At 33.3% G+C, this 19,627-nt stretch overlaps 1 protein-coding gene across 1 annotated transcript in view; it reads left to right on the top strand.

Annotated features, from left to right (window-relative positions):
* LOC149542258 (binding protein) overlaps positions 1-17,067 on the top strand; it is a 153,767-nt gene extending 136,700 nt beyond the window's left edge. Inside the window, exon 8 of the mRNA XM_089797249.1 lies at positions 16,382-17,067. Coding sequence (XP_089653375.1) covers positions 16,382-16,596 — 215 coding nt within the window. The 3' untranslated portion in view covers positions 16,597-17,067. The remainder of the gene's footprint in view (positions 1-16,381) is intronic.
* Positions 17,068-19,627: the final 2,560 nt, after the last annotated feature.

Below are 19,627 nucleotides of genomic sequence, written 5' to 3'. Positions count from 1 at the left end.
TCAAATCATTTTACTAAAGACTTTCGTCAAGTCTTTTTCATTTTGCTTTTTATCAAGCCTTTGCTTGATTTTTGAGGCCTTCATCGTCATTTTCTTTGCTTTCGAGTTTGCGTTTGTTGGTTTTTAGTCCTTTGGTTTTGCTCATGTCATGGCTTTTGTTTTTCCCTTCGATTCGGTCCAACCTAGAGCGTAATTGGAGTTGTCAGTCAAGAGATATGGTCGTTTTAGTGCCTCAAAAGTGGACCTTTTTTGATGCAATAACACGAATTAAAAATATCATGGGTCAATGAGTTTGACTCATAAAACACAGTTAAATCCTGATAGCAATATCACAATTTGACTTGCTGTGGAAATTATCTCCTTAAAAATATCATGTTATATTTTTTAGTTATTTTATTATTTAAATTTTCACTTAAAGTAACTAGAGTGCATTTTATGTTATAATTTTAAGAGTTAACTTTTTTAATTTTCACTTAAAGTGACTATATAAACTATATAGTTTCAGTTTAATTTTTGATATTTAAATCGGATGCTCATCTAAATGTTACTTTTTAAATGATATTTATGTGTTATATTTTTAATATGATATATAAATATGGTTCATGTCCCATTAAAGTAACATTTTAATGAAATTAAATTGATATATTTTTATTAAATGACTTTAAGTTATCAAAAATGGGCATTTTATATGCTATTACATGTAAAATCCATCAAAAGTAGACATTTTACATGTCACTGCATATGAAGTTAAACTTTAAAAAGCATAAGACTAACAAAAGTGGACCTTTTTGGTGTCATTACATCAAAAAGTGAGTTTTGTGTGCCACTGCATCAAAAATATGAGATTCCACTTAAAATATGCAGTCCTCAAAAGGTCTGATTTTAACCAAGTGCATGTTTTAAAATATGTAGTCCATCATAAAAGGTCTGATTTATGACTTGTGCATATTTTAAAACATGTTATGGGCACTAAAAGGTTCGATTTTAACCATTTTTCATGCATTTGCCTCCAAAAAGTCTGATTTTGGAAGAACACGTGTAATGGGCCTTCAAGAACCAGATTTTGGAGATTGTGACAGATTTACTTAATGGTTTTAAACTTTTACATGAGATCTTCTCTACTAGGGTCGTTTTTGCTTAGCCATGGATTTTCCATTATTGAAAATGGATTTATCTTGTTAAAAAACATTTTTTCAAACTCCTTCCAAGGGCATGTTTTTGGAAAAATCTTCAAATAATTCATTTTTAAAGTGATTTAAATCACGATTTTCTAAGGAAAAGAGGTGTTTTGGTATATTCAATCATTGGAAATACATCAAGGGCCACATTTTTGCATTTGGAAGTGAAAAACGACTCATATTATACCTTTTATGAATCACGTTTTTGCTAAAAACGCCCAGAAAATTGGGGTTTTGATCCACTTTTTTGCATTTTGAAACCACTTTTTTACATTCAGATCCATCTATATGCATTTGGGGAAGTCATTTTGCATTCACAAGTAAAAAAATGACTGAAAAACATTCATTTTTTGGCCACGCTTTTGCAAAAACGGCCCAAATTTCTGCATTAAAAAGTCATGTTTTTGTTCAAAAAACTCAAAAAATAGCATTTCAGCCCATGCATTTGGATCAAGAGGGTTTGTTTTTGAGTTTTAATGCGTGCTTTGTTAAATATTAATAGTGATATTCATACTGGTTTGAGAAGTGTAGACTACACCTTAATCTTCTCCCCTTATACCATACAAAAGCATTATATACACTACACTTGACAAATGGGATGGGCGGCGATCCTTGGCAGTAAACATGTTATGTACTAACTATAACTAATTGTTATGTTAAATAACATTTTTGTTATCTCCTTCATAAGTGCCGATTTCTACAAGTAATGTATGGGCCGACCTAGAGAGGGTCATGTCCCTTTAAGGGACATGCCCTTTGGTCTTGGTATAAGGGGTGGGTGTTATTGTAGTTTAAGGACACACAAGAAATATAAGTTTGCTCCTTTAAGCAATTTTGCCTATATGAATTTATTGCAGAGATAAAACAAATTTAGAACAACATTTAATATTCTGATAACTCCTACATTTAGAAGATAAAGAAGATCATCTACAACAAGCATAAAAGGTATTATCTAAGTCTGATTTAATAACAAAATTTGTAGAAACTTTACATGGTATAAGAGCTCTGGTAGTCAAACCTAGGCTCTGCAAATTAAATAATCAAGCTTGATATATATCTAGCATTATTCTCCTATCTTCAATGGCATACACAATCAAACCCGAGGACAGGTTTGATGGGAAAGAACACTTTGATGCCTGAAAATTCATAATCATGATGATTCTTGAAGAAAATGATGTAAAACAATTTGTTGATTTAGCATCTAGGCAAGCTACTGTTGAACCTCATAAATCTATCTGTGAGTAAAGGAAATAGGAAAGCCATTCAGATCATATTAGATGGAGTGAAAAATGATATAGTACTTATGCTAACAAAACATCAAACAACATTTGCTATGATGAATGCATTACTAATGCATATGAGTTTAACAATGCAACTAGAGTTCTCGCACTAAAAAGGCAACTAAATCACATACAAATAAAGAAGGGAGAACTGATGAATTCTTACTTCCTAAGGGTTGCCAGCCTAAAAGATGAACTTGCAAGTATAAGAACCATTATTAATGACACAGAACTAACACTGATGGCTATAGATGGATTACCAGACTCATGGAAAACATTCGTACAAGGAGTAAGTGTCAGAGATAATCTTCCTGACTTCAATAGATTTAAGGGAGATTGTCTTCAGGAAGAATCCAGAAAACTAAAGAAAGGAGAAAAATTGAAAACGGAAGATGAAGAACTTCATGTTCTTAATACAGATTCCTATATAGGCAAGAAGAAGCATTTCAAGAAGAAAAGGGGTAATCAAAAAAATGACAAACCTAAGAAAGATCTATCCAAGATAAAATGTTTCAGATGTGAAAAGTTTGGACACTACAGATCTAATTGCCCTGAGAATTCTAAACAACAAGTGAACTGTACAAACATCACTAGGGAAGAAGATAACTATGATCCTGAGAATCGCGTATTGTATTTGACACTATCTAATGAAGTCTCACGTAAAGCATGGGTGATTGATAGTGGATCTTCTCAACATATTACAGGATACAAAGAAGCACTAGACTCTATGTCAGAAAAAGTTAATGGCGAAGTCAACATTGGTGATAATTCAACACATTTCGTCAAAGGAATTGGAGATTGCACCTTGAAACTAAAGTCAGATAATTCTCTACTTCTTAAAGGAGTACTCTATGTACTAGGAATAAAAAGGAATCTAATCTCGGTTACAACACTTGAAGATGATGGACATAATGTTGCATTCACGGACTGAAAACTTATCAGGACATAAAATTCAAACTCTTAGAATTGATAATGGAGGGGAATACACCTTAGATTTGTTTAAAAGGTTTTGTAAAGAAACAAGAATTAAGAGGGAGTTTATTGTTCCTTATTACTCACAACAAAACGGGGTAGCAAAAAAGAAGAATAGAACAATTATAGAAGCTGCTAGAGCTATGATATTTCATCAAAATCTAGAATATTATCTTCGGGCAGAAGCTTCTTGTACGACTATCTATATTCAAAACAGAAGCCCTCACTTCTATCTTAGAGATAAAACTCTTGAAGAAGTCTTTACTAAGGTTAAACCCAATATAAGTCATCTTAGGATTTTTGGTTGCCCTGTATATATCCATGTTTCAAAAGAAAAGAGAACTAAGTTAGAACCCTCCAGGAGAAAAGACATTTTTGTAGGGTATAGCGAAACATCTAAAGCATATAGGATTTTCATACTTGGATAGAAAAATATTGAATTTAGTAGGGATGTGATTTTTGAAGAAGATTTAATATTCAAAAGAGCCCTAAGTTCTGAAGAACCCTCTCATTTACCTAGTTTTGAAAGAAATACTGAAACTGAGTCTCAGAGGGAGAATACTAAAGAAATTGAAGATGAAATTCAAAATCTTAATCTTGAAGAAACTCAAAATTCTAAGAAAAGACTACTTTGGGCCATTAAGATAGTAGAGGAAGCACAAGACTTTGCTGCACCATCCAAAACAATTAGAAAAAGCAAAAGACCCAAAAGATTTTTTTAGTTATACAACAAACATGAATGATTTTCTAAATTAGAACTAACCAATGTTTCAGATGCTATTAAACATACAACTTGGAAAGATGCTATGACAGAAGAATACCAATCTATTATGAAAAATGATGTTTGGAAAATTGTTCCAAAACTTGAAAGAAAATTTGTTGTTTCTTCCGAGTGGATATTTAAAATAAAGCATGCTACTGATGGTAGCATTGAAAAATATAAAGCCAGATTTGTAGCCAGGGGATTCTATCAGAAAGAGGAGATTGATTATGAAGAAACTTTTGCTTCTGTTGCTAGATACACCTCTGTAAGAGCAGTCCCAGTCATTACAGCATCGAAGGGATGAAAAGTACATCAGATGGATGTAAAAACAACATTCCTGAATGGAAAGGTTATAGGAGTATATTTGGAGCAAGCTAAAGGATTTGAAACTCATGATCCTAACGTTTTTGTTTGCAAGCTCAAGAAAACTCTCTATGGGCTTAAACAGGCTCCAAGGGCTTGGTATGAAAGAATTGATAAGTATCTCACCCGCTTAGGATTCTCCAAAAATGAAGCCAATCCAAATCTATATTATAAAAGGGATAAAGATGATATGGTAATTCTGATACTATATGTTGATGATTTACTAATAATAGGTGATGATCATCTCATAGATCAATGCAAGAAAGATCTAAGTAGAGAATTCGAGATGAAAGACTTGGGATTCCTTATTACTTCCTAGGATTGGAAGTACAACAGAATTCTGACAGCATTATAATTAATCAAGGGAAGTATACATTAGATATTTTGAAGAGATTTGGAATGTGGAATTGCAAGTCTACGTCTTCTCGAATGGAGACTAATCTACATAAATTTAAAGATAGATTCTACTCTCTACAGACAGATGATTGGGTCCCTTATGTACTTGGTAAGTAAAAGACTTGATATTTGCTATGCTGTTAATGCCTTAAGTCAGTTTATGTGTAAGCTAAAAGAGATTCACCTAGTTGTAGTCAAACACATTATGAGATGCTTACAAGGCACTCTTAATCTTGGGCTCAAATGTGAGAAAGTTGACTTAGATTTACTTGGATTCACTGACTCAGATTGAGGTGGAAGTGTTAAAGTCAGAAAAACTACTTCAGGATGTTTCAGTTTAGGATCAACAATGATATCTTGGATATGCAGAAAATAGTCTTCAGTAGCACAAAGTTCCACAGAAGCCAAATGCATTGCAATAGTGATGGCCTCTTGGGAAGCAGTTTGGCTTAAAAAGTTACGTGTGAGATTATTTGCGCAAGCCATGAATCCTACAATTATTCATTGTGATAATCAGAGTTCCATCAAGCTTTCGATGAATCTAATTTTTCATGACAGGTCCAAGCATATCGAAATTCCTTACCATTATGTAAGAGATATGGTAGACAGGAATACTGTAAAATTAGAATACATTTGCACTGTAGATATTCTCACCAAACCTCTCTCTTGAGTGAAGATAGATCATTTCAAGAAAAGACTTGGTATGGTTGAATTGTAATTCATTTGTATTCTTTAAATTATTAATAAAATAATTTTATTGTTAGGCTATTGACTGTTATGGGCTCCACCATTTGTATTAATTATTTAAGAGATGACGATCTTTGAGGTAATAGATACTTATATAAAAGACATTATGAGAGATGATGATTTCTCAGATAATGTGTTGAACAGTATAGAACTATTGTTAGATCTTGGTGAGTTCAAGATCATTTGTGACATAAGGATTTCCATGCCTATGAATCACAACTTGGATAAAGGAAGAATTTATTCTTCAGACTTTATCCTGTGTTCTAGTAGATCTTAACTCAATATCAAGTTGTGATATAGGATTGCTAGTTCCTATGAGTCACAACTTGGAGAAATGAAGAATTTAATCATTTTTCGGATTTTATCTTGTGTACATGCAATACTGACATCACTAGTATAAGTGATAAGTCATATCACAAGATGGCTATATGACTCAGTATCATTTGTTTCATGATATCATTTTCTTAGAAGATTCAGATAGATATAGAGTATCAATCTATGCTTATTCATCGTAATTGATGATGCTAGATATGTTATCTCTTAGTATGATTATCAAGTTAATAGGGAATGTTAAATATTAACAATGATATTCATATTAGTCTGAGAAGTGCAGTCACACCTTAATCTTCCTCCCTTATACCATACGAAAGCATTATATACACTACACTTGACAAATAGGATTGGCGGCGATCCTTGACAGTAAACATGTTATGTACTAACTATAACTAATTGTTATGTTAGTTAACATTTTTGTTATCTTCTTCATAGGTGCCGATTTCTACAAGTAATGTATGGGCCGACCTAGAGAGGGTCATGTCCCTCTAAGGGACATGCCCTTTGGTCTTGGTATAAGGGTGGGTGTTATTGTAGTTTAAGGACACACAAGAAATATAAGTCTGCTCCTTTAAGCAATTATGCCTATACAAATTTATCGTAGAGATAAAACAAATTCAACAACATTTAATATTCTGATAACTCCTACATTCAGAAGATAAAGAAGATCATCTACAACAAGCATAAAAGGTATTACCTAAGTTTGATTTAATAACAGAATTTGTAGAAACTTTACATGCTCTTGTCTTTGGAGACAACGTTTTTGGCCTTCTCATGTCAAATTCGACCATTGAATGTTCATTATATGCAAGTACGGAAAAAGTCAAAAAGTTGTTTGAAAATCCGAATTTGAGGGAGAATTGGTCTTCCAGTCTATAAAACTTGTTGTTTTGGCTCTTTAACCTCCAAGTAAGTGGATTTTTTCAAACTTGCTCATCAATTCATGCTTATCTTGCTATTTCCATGCATATTATGGCTTGTTATTGCACACTTGTCCATATATATGCCATGAAAAGTGCATTTTGCTTTTAAAAATGATGAAAACTCTCATTTTCATACTTTTGGGATTTCCCCAAATTCCAAATTCGAATTTGCAGTTGAAAGCAACTTGCTTGTTGACATGTGTTTGTTTTGTGCTTGTTTTTTGTCGTTTGCTTGTTTGTTCTTCGATTTTTTTTTGTCCACTTTGGAGAAGTTACAAGTTCTTTCCCAAGAACTTCTTGTTGTTTCACTTCATGCAAAAGCATCATCATGTTCCATTTCCGTTTTTCACGTCACAACACTTCGCATCTCATCTGACAAATGTCATTTCGTGTTTTCCATCTCATTCATCATCTGCACATACATGTAATCCCATTTTTCACTCCCATTTTCACTCATCTCACTTTTCGTATTCACTCGCACAACACGATTACACAAAAAGCCTTATGTGTAATAGCATCTCCAAACCTTGATTTTGACTTAAAGTCACTTTTCGGAAAGTCAAAAAGATGTCATTTTCATCTTCCATGTACTTTGACTTCACCTTTTCATCAAAGATGACTATAAAGTTCATTATCCCTCTTCCATTTTCCATTTTCCATCTCTCCATATGCATTCGCACTTTCATGAGCAAACATATGTTTCTGCATCATTCCATGCTTTGCATCTCATCCGTCATTCGCATTTACATGTAAAGTGCATCCTTCATCCGTATTCACATCTCATCTCACTTTCCATCCCCCATTGCATGTTGCACTTACATGTAATCATTTTTTATGCAATAACGCCTTGAAAACCCTAAGTCACATTTGAAAATCAGCAATCTTCATTTGCACGCATTCCCATGTGTTCCACTTTCATGTTTTAAAGCATTTCCATCCTTCCAAGCACTTTGCTTTGAAAAAAAGAAGTTAAAGGTACTGATGGAAAGTTGTTTCGAGTTTACATCTGGGCATCGTCAAGAAGGTTTTTAAAGTGTCAGAGATTCCAGAATGTGTCAATCTACAAAGGAGAATTCACAACTTGAGCGAGAAAAGCTTGATCACATCAAGTTTTCAAATGACAACAAACAATTCAACAAAAAGAGTCAAGCTATCAAAAGACGCAACACCATGGTTATCAAGGTGAATATAGTGGTACAAAGTATAGGAACTCCCGATCCTATGATCACCCGGGATTGCATCGTCAAGTACAAGGCCCTTGAAAACAATCCCTGGGATTGTTTCCTTCTCTTCCATCTTCTTTCTTCTTCTTTCATATTTGTAGTTGGAGAGGATGCATTGCATGAAAAAAATATAATTACATGTGATGTGAGTTACATGTACTTGAAAAGATGTAACGCGAGTTGTATGTGCAGTTGCATGTAATTCTATATTTTCTCTTTTAGTTAGATTAGGTTAAAGTTGGTTGAGTTGCTCCCACTGTTTCCTCCACCTTTTTCTCAACTCCTGTACCTATATAAAAGAGTGCCCCCCTCATTGTAAAAGTCATCTTTATCTTTATGCAAGAGAGCTCTGGAGAAATTGTGCTAGCAAAACTTTGTTTGTATAGCACTATTTTGAGAGAAAGTGAATACAAAGGAGCATTTGAGACTTAACTTTGATTAAGTGCGATTGTTACTTGTATGAGTTATAAGCTTTGTCTATAATTCATCTAAGTTAGCTTTGATTCATGTTATCTTATGTTTTGGGTAATTGTATCTTGTGAATTGAATATAGAAAGAGTTAAGAAGCAATTGGAGCCAGAGCTTTAACCAAGGGCAATTGTGGAAGTGTATAGCTAGAAGCTTTGTCTATAGCTTATACTTCTTTCTTAATTCGCAAAATAGTTAAGTTATTCTTACTTTTAGGAGTCTTTGTGCCCTAATTGTAAAACTTTTTCATATAGAAGTACGATCGGACTTAGAGTCATACCGGTACATTTTCAGCTAGCCTTTGAGTTAGTGAAGGTTTATCGGTATCACTGTTTCCATCTCTTGATAGAAGCGTAGTTAGAGATTCACCTTGCCCATTACTCGCTCCATGAGTAAGTGGATTCTTTCTTGAAAGATAAGAAGAAAGGATATTGGTAACACCCATTTTATATAATCTCTCGACTTCTTGCTTACCTTGAGTTGATCCAAAGAACAGTGAGAAGGGGGAGCCTTCCCTTTAAGGTAGGAGAGACTCTGTCTCACATGTTGTGGCTGGTCATCCTATTTTGCGACTGAATTTTTACCCAAAACTGTCAGTTGCAAAATATCCACCCAACAGGTTCCACAAATACAAAATGGGCTCCATATTCTGAGAAGATAAAATAATAGAGCCAATGTATGCAATCATTATAAGCTAAGGTCTTGAGACCCAATCAAATAAGTATTATAATCAATTTGAATATTCCATATTTTCAAGGAAGGTCCAAAAATTCTAGGAGACAATGTTAAGTGAGTACAAATGGTAAGGTTAATGATTCCTTTGAAAATTATTTGTGGAACTATATATGCATTTATTTAATTTGTGTATATATATATAGGGAGTGATTTGATAATAAGGCAAGATTAAAAGTTTACATGATTTAATTTTTTAGATCATTTATAGATGTTTATTCAAAATTAAATTTTGTTCTTATAGTTAAAACTATATTTATCATTGAGAGTAATTATTTAAGGTGATTTTTACTATAAGAGCTATCTGCCTTGATCTCTTCCTCTAATAATTTTATTATGGGAAGAATGGGATTGAGATTGAGATTCAGAGGGAGCCTGATATGTTATTAGAGGCAACCTTGAAAGAGAGGGAGAAGACTGAAGATGTTATTTAGTTAACCTTCAATGAACTTGTTCTTATTGATTAAGAGGGAGTAAACCACGTTTTGAGTGATTCACTAATGATATAAATTTGGAATACACAGATTGCAAGATGCGTGTAATATAGGCTTAATCAAAAGATCAAACAAATACCTTTGCATGGACAAAAGATTTGAGTTGTGAGACGTTAATGAAGTTTTTAAGAATTCATTTGAACCATCTACGAGTCTCTCTTTGATGAATGAAACTTGATATATGAGTTGTAGATTCATACATGTGGTACAATCATAATCAAGATATTTGGCCTATTGTGGATGAGTTTGAGAAAATGGAAGGACATGTTCTCGTCTATTGTTAAACTAAATGAATGTTTGGACCTTCAATGGACAAAAAGAGCAAGTTGGAACTTAGAAAGGAGTTGTCACGTGTGATACAAAATTGTTCAACAATATAAGAATGAGTGGACGTTTTACATTGTGGGGGGAATAATACTGAATGTTCCATTCCCACTTGAACCTTATTTCTAGGGGAGATGTTCCATTCAAAAATAATCTAAGAAGACAAATTCTGAATCTTCATGTGCAAATATGTATTCTTATCTTTTACATTTATCTACTCTTTGTAGTCTCTCTCTTATTTGTAATTCTATACATACTATAAGGGTTATTTGCCTTGACCTTTTCCTTTATGTTGAGGATATTCTTACAGAAAAAAAGGTTGGTACTTTTGCTATCAAATATTATGCAGACTCAATCTAATGATAGTAGCTCCAAAGACTCTAATGATCAAGATGGATAAAGTGATGCTCTTGAAGCAAACATCTTTGATGATTGAGATTATGAGATTCATCTACATTAAGAGGGAGTAGGACACTTTTTCTAAAGCAATGCAAGAGCTTAGAAGATTGATACTCAGAGGGAGTCTAAGAATACATGTGTGTGACTACATGATTTTGATGGGCCTACTCCTATGTATATCATGAGGAAGTGATGGCTTATCACCAGAAAATTAGAAAATTGATATCAGACTCAGAGTGAGTCTAACAAGAATCCTTGGGGGAGAGAGCCTCTAAGGGAGTAACTAGTGGACCTGACTTCCCAGGATCATTGTTCGGAGGGAGAATTTTCGAAGTGCAATTCTTTGTGAATGATATCTTCTCTATGAGGAGAAGCTCTAAGTGAAACTCGTTGTAATGCATTCTTCTTTGTGAGAGAAAATTAAGGTGAAAGCCTTTGTACCACTCTCTGACTGGGTTCATGGTGGTTACTATTTCACATATGATATGTAATGAACGATGACGATCTTTCATTGACATATATAAACAGAAGGTAACCATTGTAAGGTGACGATCTTATAAATGGTAGACCTGTTATCATGACAAACTTCATTAAGTTGTCTTAGAATGCTAGAAGTCATGATAAGGAACGTACCAATTAGAATGTAACCATTGTAAGGTGAGGACCTTATCAATGGTTTGATCTATCTCCTAGATTCGCTACATTAACTTGTAGCACCTAAATGTGTTGGATGTCTAGGAGCAAATGTTATCATGGTTCTTTGGGCCGGATTTGTCCAGACACCTTGATAACCAACTTATCATGGTTCTTTGAGCCAGATTTTGCCAGACACCTTGATAATCAACTCATCATGGTTCTTCAGGCCAGATTTTGCTAGACACCATGAAAATCAAAATTTTATGGTTCTTCAGGCCGAATATTGGCGAACACCATAACTTAAATCTATCTTAGACCACACTTAAGGTGGTGTTCAAATCTTGTATTATAATTGTTTTAATTTCTCTCTTTGCTAAAGAGGGAGTGTTGAGAAATTTAGCCTCATAGTGAATTGAAGCCAATTTCATATGTAATATATGTTAATATATATATGTGTGTGTTGATGGATTTATGTTGATATCCTTAAATACACCATTCTAGGAATATCACATTGAGATGATATATCTCCATATGCTTGAGAGCATAATGTGTTCCATAACAAATCCTCCCAGCTAAGAGGGAGTGTTAAGATTATAGCTACAGTCAGATTGATTTAATCATAAGATGCAATGTTAATATAATATATCACACACACACACACACACACACATAATATTATAATTATACTACATATATAATATTATAAATATATAATATTATATATATTATATATTATATTATATTTATATATTATACATATATATTATATACATATGTTATATTATGATTAATTTAATATATATTAGCTAATAATGATCAATCATAGACATGTCTCCTACACTTATATTTATAAGAGATTGGTATCTGCATTTGGAAAATACCGATAACAATGGCAGTGTAATTACGTTTGCAGAAACTGATCCATGTTAATAGCTTGTACGCATGACGCATGACACGCCTCTATATTTAATATTATCACAAATGTCTTCTTCAGCCAAGTGTGACCATAATGGTTATAATGATAAAAAATTAGAAATAAAGATCTCTATCGCAGCTACCATCTTCAACACTCCCTCTTAGCAAGAGATAAATTTTTAGTATATAAGTCACACATAGCTAAAACTTATCCCTGAGAAGAATGCATTAATAACTGAGCTTCTCTCTTAATAGAGACTCGCATTAATAAATTTATCAATCATGGACTCTCTTCAATCCCTTAGATCCGTTTGTGGTCTCTTGTTCGACGTTAATAAATTTATCTTATCTTATCTCTCAACATGACATTAAAGGAACAAGTAACTTATTAATATTCATGGAATCACTCAACATGAAAGGCTTGCAAGGACCACAACCAACTTACATCATAGACTCTCTCAATGTGATATTCTCATGGAATCTCTCAACATGATAGGTCTACGAGGATCAATTGCGGACTCTCTCAACGTGATGCTATCATGGAATCTCTCAACATGACAGGCTTGTAAGGATGACAGCCATCTTACGATAATGCTTCCACACTGACAAAAAATGAAGATTCTAATTGAATCACTGCTCTTTGACAAAGGGGATGAAACAAAAAGACTGCTTAATAACTTGTCCCATTGTTACCAATGTGGTAGCCACGATATCTTGAATCCAAGCTGGAAATAAAATATGCAATAAAAAGAAAACATTCTGCCACGATATCATGATGTCAAGCTGAAAGAAACGTCACCAATAGAATGGGTATGATATGTACCATAAAATGCAAACATACATGTCATTATACCATCTTATCGATTTGGGAGAGCCGTCACTATCAGAAAAGGATAAAGACATAGGACTACCACATAGGCTCAAACACAGAGCAAACTCAGCAGAGAAACATACGAACAAAACATAGAACTTAGGGATAAGTTTAAAGAGTAGAAGTAATAAGAATGTGAATAAATTTATAACTATACAAACAAAAGAACACAAATTTGATAACTAACGAATGGGACTGAAGAATGACTAGATCTTTTGCGCTTCTACACTAGAGTTCAATATTCCAACATCGCTGTTATCTAATCTGGCTTTGATACCATATTGAGATTTCCCCAGAAATAAAATAAACAACAATAAGGAAAAGCAAAAATAGATACAAGAGACACAAGATTATCCTGGGGAAACCCTTCCACCTGAAGGGAAAAAACCCAGCTACACAACAAAATATCACTTTTATCGATCAAGAAAATGTTTTGAGTACAATGTTTTCGCTTGATGCGATACACCCATACACAAAGTAATCATACAAATATATAGAGTTTGAGAGACTCTTTATAACGCAACCGAAGGTCTCTTCAGTTTCCCAAAACAAGTCTCTTCATATTTCCATATGCATGCCACTATGTATGATGCATGATGCATGACTATATATTTAATATTATCTCAAATATTATCACAAATGTCTTATTCGGCTGAAGATGACCATAACAGTTATAAGGATAAAAAATCAGAGATAAAGATCTCTTTTGCAGCTACCATCTTCAACACAAAGAAACCTCAAGGATTATGCCATTAGAATGGTTTACATGAAAATAGAGAATCATTTTGGGCTTGATTGTCAAGGAACGAAGATGATGTTTTCTTGGTATGACATCAACTTTTGACATTATTAAGGAAACATTGGTGGCAAGAGTCACTTCTGCATCCTGTAGAATTGCTTTCTAAGTGTGATGATGGTCTTCTAAAGGCCAAAATTGACACATGCCATGTTGCTTCAAAACAACACTGTCCAAGCAAGATATCAAAGACACTCGATCTTGTTACATTATTTAGTACTTTCACACACACACACACACACACATGTATGCCCTAATTCAACCAATTTAGTTTCCATTATTATGGATTGGGAATCTTTGGGAAGGTTGATCACTTGATAACATTTGTCTCAATGCTTCTATTAGCCTTGTGAAGTTCAGTCTACTTGTTTATCTGTTTTGTGGATTCTTATCTCAAGGGTAACTCTTCAATGATGGTTTGCTGATAGAGTTTGTCATTCAGAATTATAACTTTTACACTTGTTTATCAAGCTTGCAACAACCTTGTCTTGTTTGCGATATGTTTGAATATGTCCTCAACCTTTAACGTCCTGGTGCCTTGATCTCCATGAACTTATCGTTTGTTTGTTATATGACCATAAGCACCATGTCATTCAAAGGACTTTCTATCTTTTATGTTACAGATACCAAGTTGTTAAGACAAGGCACATTGTATAATTTGATATTGTCCTTAGTACAGTTGTTATGATTTCATATATTCTGATTCTCATAATCTTTCACAGGTTAATTACTAATAGCTAATTAGTAACACCAATCCTTCTATGCTTCTACAAAATTTGTTAGGTTCACTAAATTAACCACTGTTAGTTTTCACTATGATTTCCATCAAGTTTTGACAGGTGGGAAAGCCTTTAGAAATGCAAAATGAGTTTATCTATCAAAAAAAATATTCTCACAAAAATGACGGTCAAGCTAATTTTCTAGTGCATCAATCTCAATCTTACCTTCAAATGCAGGGATGCCCAAATTCATTGGAACTTTGAAAGATGCTGGAGCCTAATGGCTTGCTTCTTGTAGAAGACTGAGTTGAGGGCATTAATTGTGGAAGGGTTGAGCAAGCTGGAATATCATGTCTTTCTATGCTTTTTAAGTGCTTCCTTGAGCATCTCTTGAAGATAGTCTCGTCTATCTGCATAATTTCTATCCAAAATTGCTTAAATTGGTGAGTTGCCAATCTTTCAATAGGACATTAAATAGAGGAAAACAGCTCTATTACCTTTGTGCCAGATCCCAGGAATAATTCCAGGGACCAACATTAAGTCTGGAAATTTAATGTGTTATAAAATGAGGTGGAAAATATTTTGTTGTGGTCCACCTTACACAAAGGACAAATTTGGCAGGAAGAATCTGTTGAGAATTTTATTCATATGGAAGTTCTGATACGGAACAAAGACAGAATTGGGAGTGCTGATATTAATGCTTCTTTCATCCCTTATTTACCGGTTTTGCATTTTTAGGTGCTGCTCCTTGTCTGCTGAAAGAGCTGGCCCTGACCTTGACTTTTCCGGGCACAGAGGGAAATGATAATGCGTTGTTTGAGGCTGGTGTGTATCTGGTTGCTAGGGTATTGACACCTTTGGGATGGTAAACAAGGTTTAAACCCAGTTCTCTTTTAATTCTCATAACGTAGTGAGTTTCTTTTAAATTATTTATTGGCCAACTTAATTAATTTCTCTTCAGCTTGATGTGCTTTGATCATCATTGGACCTAATTGTCATAAAGTTCAAAAGTCAATTGGATCAGACTCCGTTGTCATGCAGCATTTTAGTTCTCTTAGAAAATGCATCCTTTTGGAACATGTACTTATGTCATATGCGTATCTTGTATTTTTTATCCACTATATTACTGTGTAGCTTTTATCCACCAGGCAGCTTGCAGTGTGCCAAATGCTTTAATGCAACCCTATCCTGTTTGATTTTATAGGACGTAGTTTGGTTCTTTCAGTTAGCCACCATCATATTTTCATTGGTTACATTTTGATAGAAAATGTGGAGGATGAGATCATCGATTGATGTGTTCAACAGAGTGGAATTCCCACAGTATTTTAAGACGTGGATATGGATATTTACTTTATTTTACTATTCCAATGTTTTTCTTAAATGTGCCATGAAGTTGCACTTATTTTCAGGGAGTACTTCATTTTCCATGTAAGGATTAGTCTCTAAATGTATGCGACCTTTAATATTATGATAGTTGAATAGCTAAAGAATTCCTAGTCCTATTAAATATATGCTAAGATGCGTGTTTTTCTTTCTTTTATTTTTTGTGTAATGTATTTACCAATATAACAACTTGTATGCTGCCTGTAGTATGGTACTAGATATTGGACGGTATTAGCAGGTGTCTTTCTATTTAAGTATTTTATGTATCTTTTCTCTCCAGTATGATGGTACAGTGAAAAATTCCTGTAAGAAAAATTTCTCTTTCATGTTTCCCAATGTGGAATAATAGGGTACAAGTCGCCCGCAATATGCCTACTGTCTACTTGGAATGTTGGTTCTTAGTCAATTGTTGTTAACATTGTGATAATCCTGAGAAATGTAATTGGATTGATAATTCTTTTTGCAGGGAAAAGAACACCTGACAAGATAGGTCATTTGGAAGGCAGCGGTAAAGTGACAAGTGAAGCTAGCAGAAGAATACGCAACAGATTGTCAAAGAGAACAAGTTTCATTGAGAATGCAAGAAATCAGTTTGAGGTTGCTGCCAATACAGGAAATGATCTTGCATTTATATGGTTAAATAGATTACATGAACTAGAAGAAAATGAAACCACAGATTAAGGTGCTGCAGGATCATTAGCATATTTTGAAGGCATTTGTAACTTATAGATTCAGAAAAAATGCCCTGATTTGTCCTTTGTATACAAGTTAAGCTGTGCATTTGTTCCAACCACAAACTGACGGTGAGACTTTGCTACCATCAAATTATAGTCATTATAAAAGTTTGATGACAAATCTCACAATATCAGCTAAAATTATAATCTTAACGCATGTATAATTGTTTAGTGAGATTTCTCGGACATGAAATTTTTATATTAGGACAACTATGAAATGAATGTGCTAGCAGGTATGGAACGATAGAGAATAAGGGAAGGAATGGTTGCTTATGTGTCTATGTGGCAATCTAATTGGTGGAGCAGACTGCGCCATTGATTTTCATTTGCTCTCTGTAGCGTTATAAACCCTAAAATCTACTGTCACACTTGAAATCAACATCAAATAACCATTTAAAAAAAACAGGATCTTGAAACAGATTGATTTAATGCCTTTATGAAAAATTTGGCAGGGTTTAGCGATTTTTTCGGGAGGACTCTCAGCTTGTTTATTTAAAAATGTGGTGCCAAGTTTTTTTTGGCAAGTGAGTTGTCATCGTTTCTGGCATGCAAGTACTTGTGCATCCAGCTAGAAATTGTAAACTTTTTCAAGTATTTCCTCATGTTGGTTTAGGGACCTTAAAAAATGAAGGTTCACAAAGAAACAATCAAAACTATGATTTTACTTGTGTATTTAGTAGTACCCCCTCATTTAAAAAATAAAATCATAAAAACAAGTTTCCATAAACCCCAAATAACGAGAGCCAAATTACCAAAGATTTATTCAAATATATATATTTGAGCACAAATAAAATCTGATTAAGGCCCTTTTCTAATATATTTTACAATTAGACAATGAAAATAAGATATTTAATTGTTTATTGTAAATCTTAAACATGAATCGATCTACAAGATGATTGAACCTACCAAAAATAAATTGCAATACAATTTTGAGGTACAAGAGACACTCTAAAACAACATTTTCTTAATACCTATATAAGAGGACCATACAAAACAGATCTATTTAGACTTCCATTCAAATTCTACTTTTTATTTAGCTAATAAAAAAAATTCATGAGAACCAACTTATGATAAAGTTGTTTAATATTCAACTTTAAATATAGAGTGTCCTCTTACTAACTACAATTTATGTTAAGATCACTAGCAATGATTTAGATACAAAAGAGGATTGAAAATATCACTTTAAAACTTTGGAATTCTAGATGTCTTATAAGAAGAAAATATATTGAAAATGAACCAAGCATGACAGGGATAGATGTAAGAGAAATTGAATTGAATTTACAAAATATTATAGATTTTTTTTTTTTGTATATAACACATTTTCTCTTTTAAGAGATGTGCGAATACTTGTTTTATTTTTTGATGAGCATTTGGTCGTATCCAAGTATTTTTGTAATTAATAATCACCCTATTTACAGGTCAACTCACTAGGGCCGCCAGTAGCAAAGAGTAAACTAGAGAAACCTTCAGTCTTGCCTTAAAAAAGAAAACAAATGAGTAGCAAAGAGTAAACTAGACAAACCTTCACTCTTGCCCCAAAAAAAGAAAATAAATGAGTATATCAAATTCTTATAGTCATCTTGTTAATGTGTTATGGGATATTTATAAGGGAATATACCTCCTTTTTTACAATTATAATTATAATTACAATTTCATTTTTGATTCCATTGTGCATTGTATAGATTTGTATCCCTTATTATGTAAGGGATACATGCACATTACATCGCTTTCATCCTATTTGATATGTAAATATGAAGGATGAGCTCATAAGTTCTAAGTATTGTCTTTAATTAATACTTTAGCCAAAGCGGTCATGTATTTGATCTATATCAAATTGTTGTAGTCATCTTATCGATGTGTTACAGGGTATTTATAAGGGGATAGGCCTCCTCTTTTACAATTATAATTACAATTTCATTTTTGATTCTATTATGCATTGTATAGATTTTGAACCCTTATTATGTAAGGGATACATGCACATTACATATCTCTCTCTCTCTCTCTCTCTCTCTCTCTCTCTCTCTCTCTCTCTCTCATCCTATTTGATATGTAAACATGAAGGATGAGTTCATGAGTTATGAGTATTGTCTTTGATCAATACTTATAGTCAAAGTGATCATGTATTTGATCTAGCTATCTAGCTCTTCTGTCCATGGGTTATGCTGATTCTTCTAAGCATTGATCATCTGCTACCAGTAATAAGATATTCACCATACTTCTCCAAACTTTTCTCCTTATTAGCTTCAAATAAATTATAGACAAAGGATCATTTACCTTTTCTTTACATCACAATTCATTAATCCCCTATAGATTAACTCCAATACCCAAAATTGTTAAGTAACAAGGATCACTTCTGCAAATGTAATAATATTGTCATTGTATTGAGGGGTTCCAAATTCAAATTTGAGTGACTAATAAATATGAGAGGAGACATTTCTATCTATCTATCTATCTATCTATAAGAGTATTTTTTAAATGATGATTTGCTAATAACCATAAAAGATTTATCTCCAGGCCAATTCAATCCAACTGAAGCTACAACCTTAACACTCTCTCTTAGCCAGGGAGGATTGTTATAGAACACATTATGCTCTCAAGTATATGGAGAGATATCATCTCAGTATGATATTCTTGAAATGAAATAATTAAGGATATCAACATATATCTATTATCTTAGATGTTGATATCCTTAATTATTCCATTCCATTCAATAAGTTTATGGATATATGTTGATATTCTTAATTATTCCATTCTAGGAATATCATATTGAGATGATATCTCTCCATATACTTGAGAGCATAATGTGTTCTATAACAATCCTCCCTAGCTAAGAGGGAGTGTTAAGGTTGTAGCTTCAGTTGGATTGAATTGGCCTAGAGATAAATCTTTTATGGTTATTGGTAAATCATCATTTAGAAAATTCTCTCTCTCTCTCTCTCTCTCTCTCTCTCTCTCTCTCTCTCTATATATATATATAT

The sequence above is a fragment of the Cupressus sempervirens genome, chromosome 8, assembly GCF_028749045.1.
Source record: "Cupressus sempervirens isolate cs-2001-9-10 chromosome 8, ASM2874904v1, whole genome shotgun sequence".
Lineage (NCBI taxonomy): Eukaryota > Viridiplantae > Streptophyta > Pinopsida > Cupressales > Cupressaceae > Cupressus > Cupressus sempervirens.
This window is presented reverse-complemented; position numbering and strand designations above follow the sequence as displayed.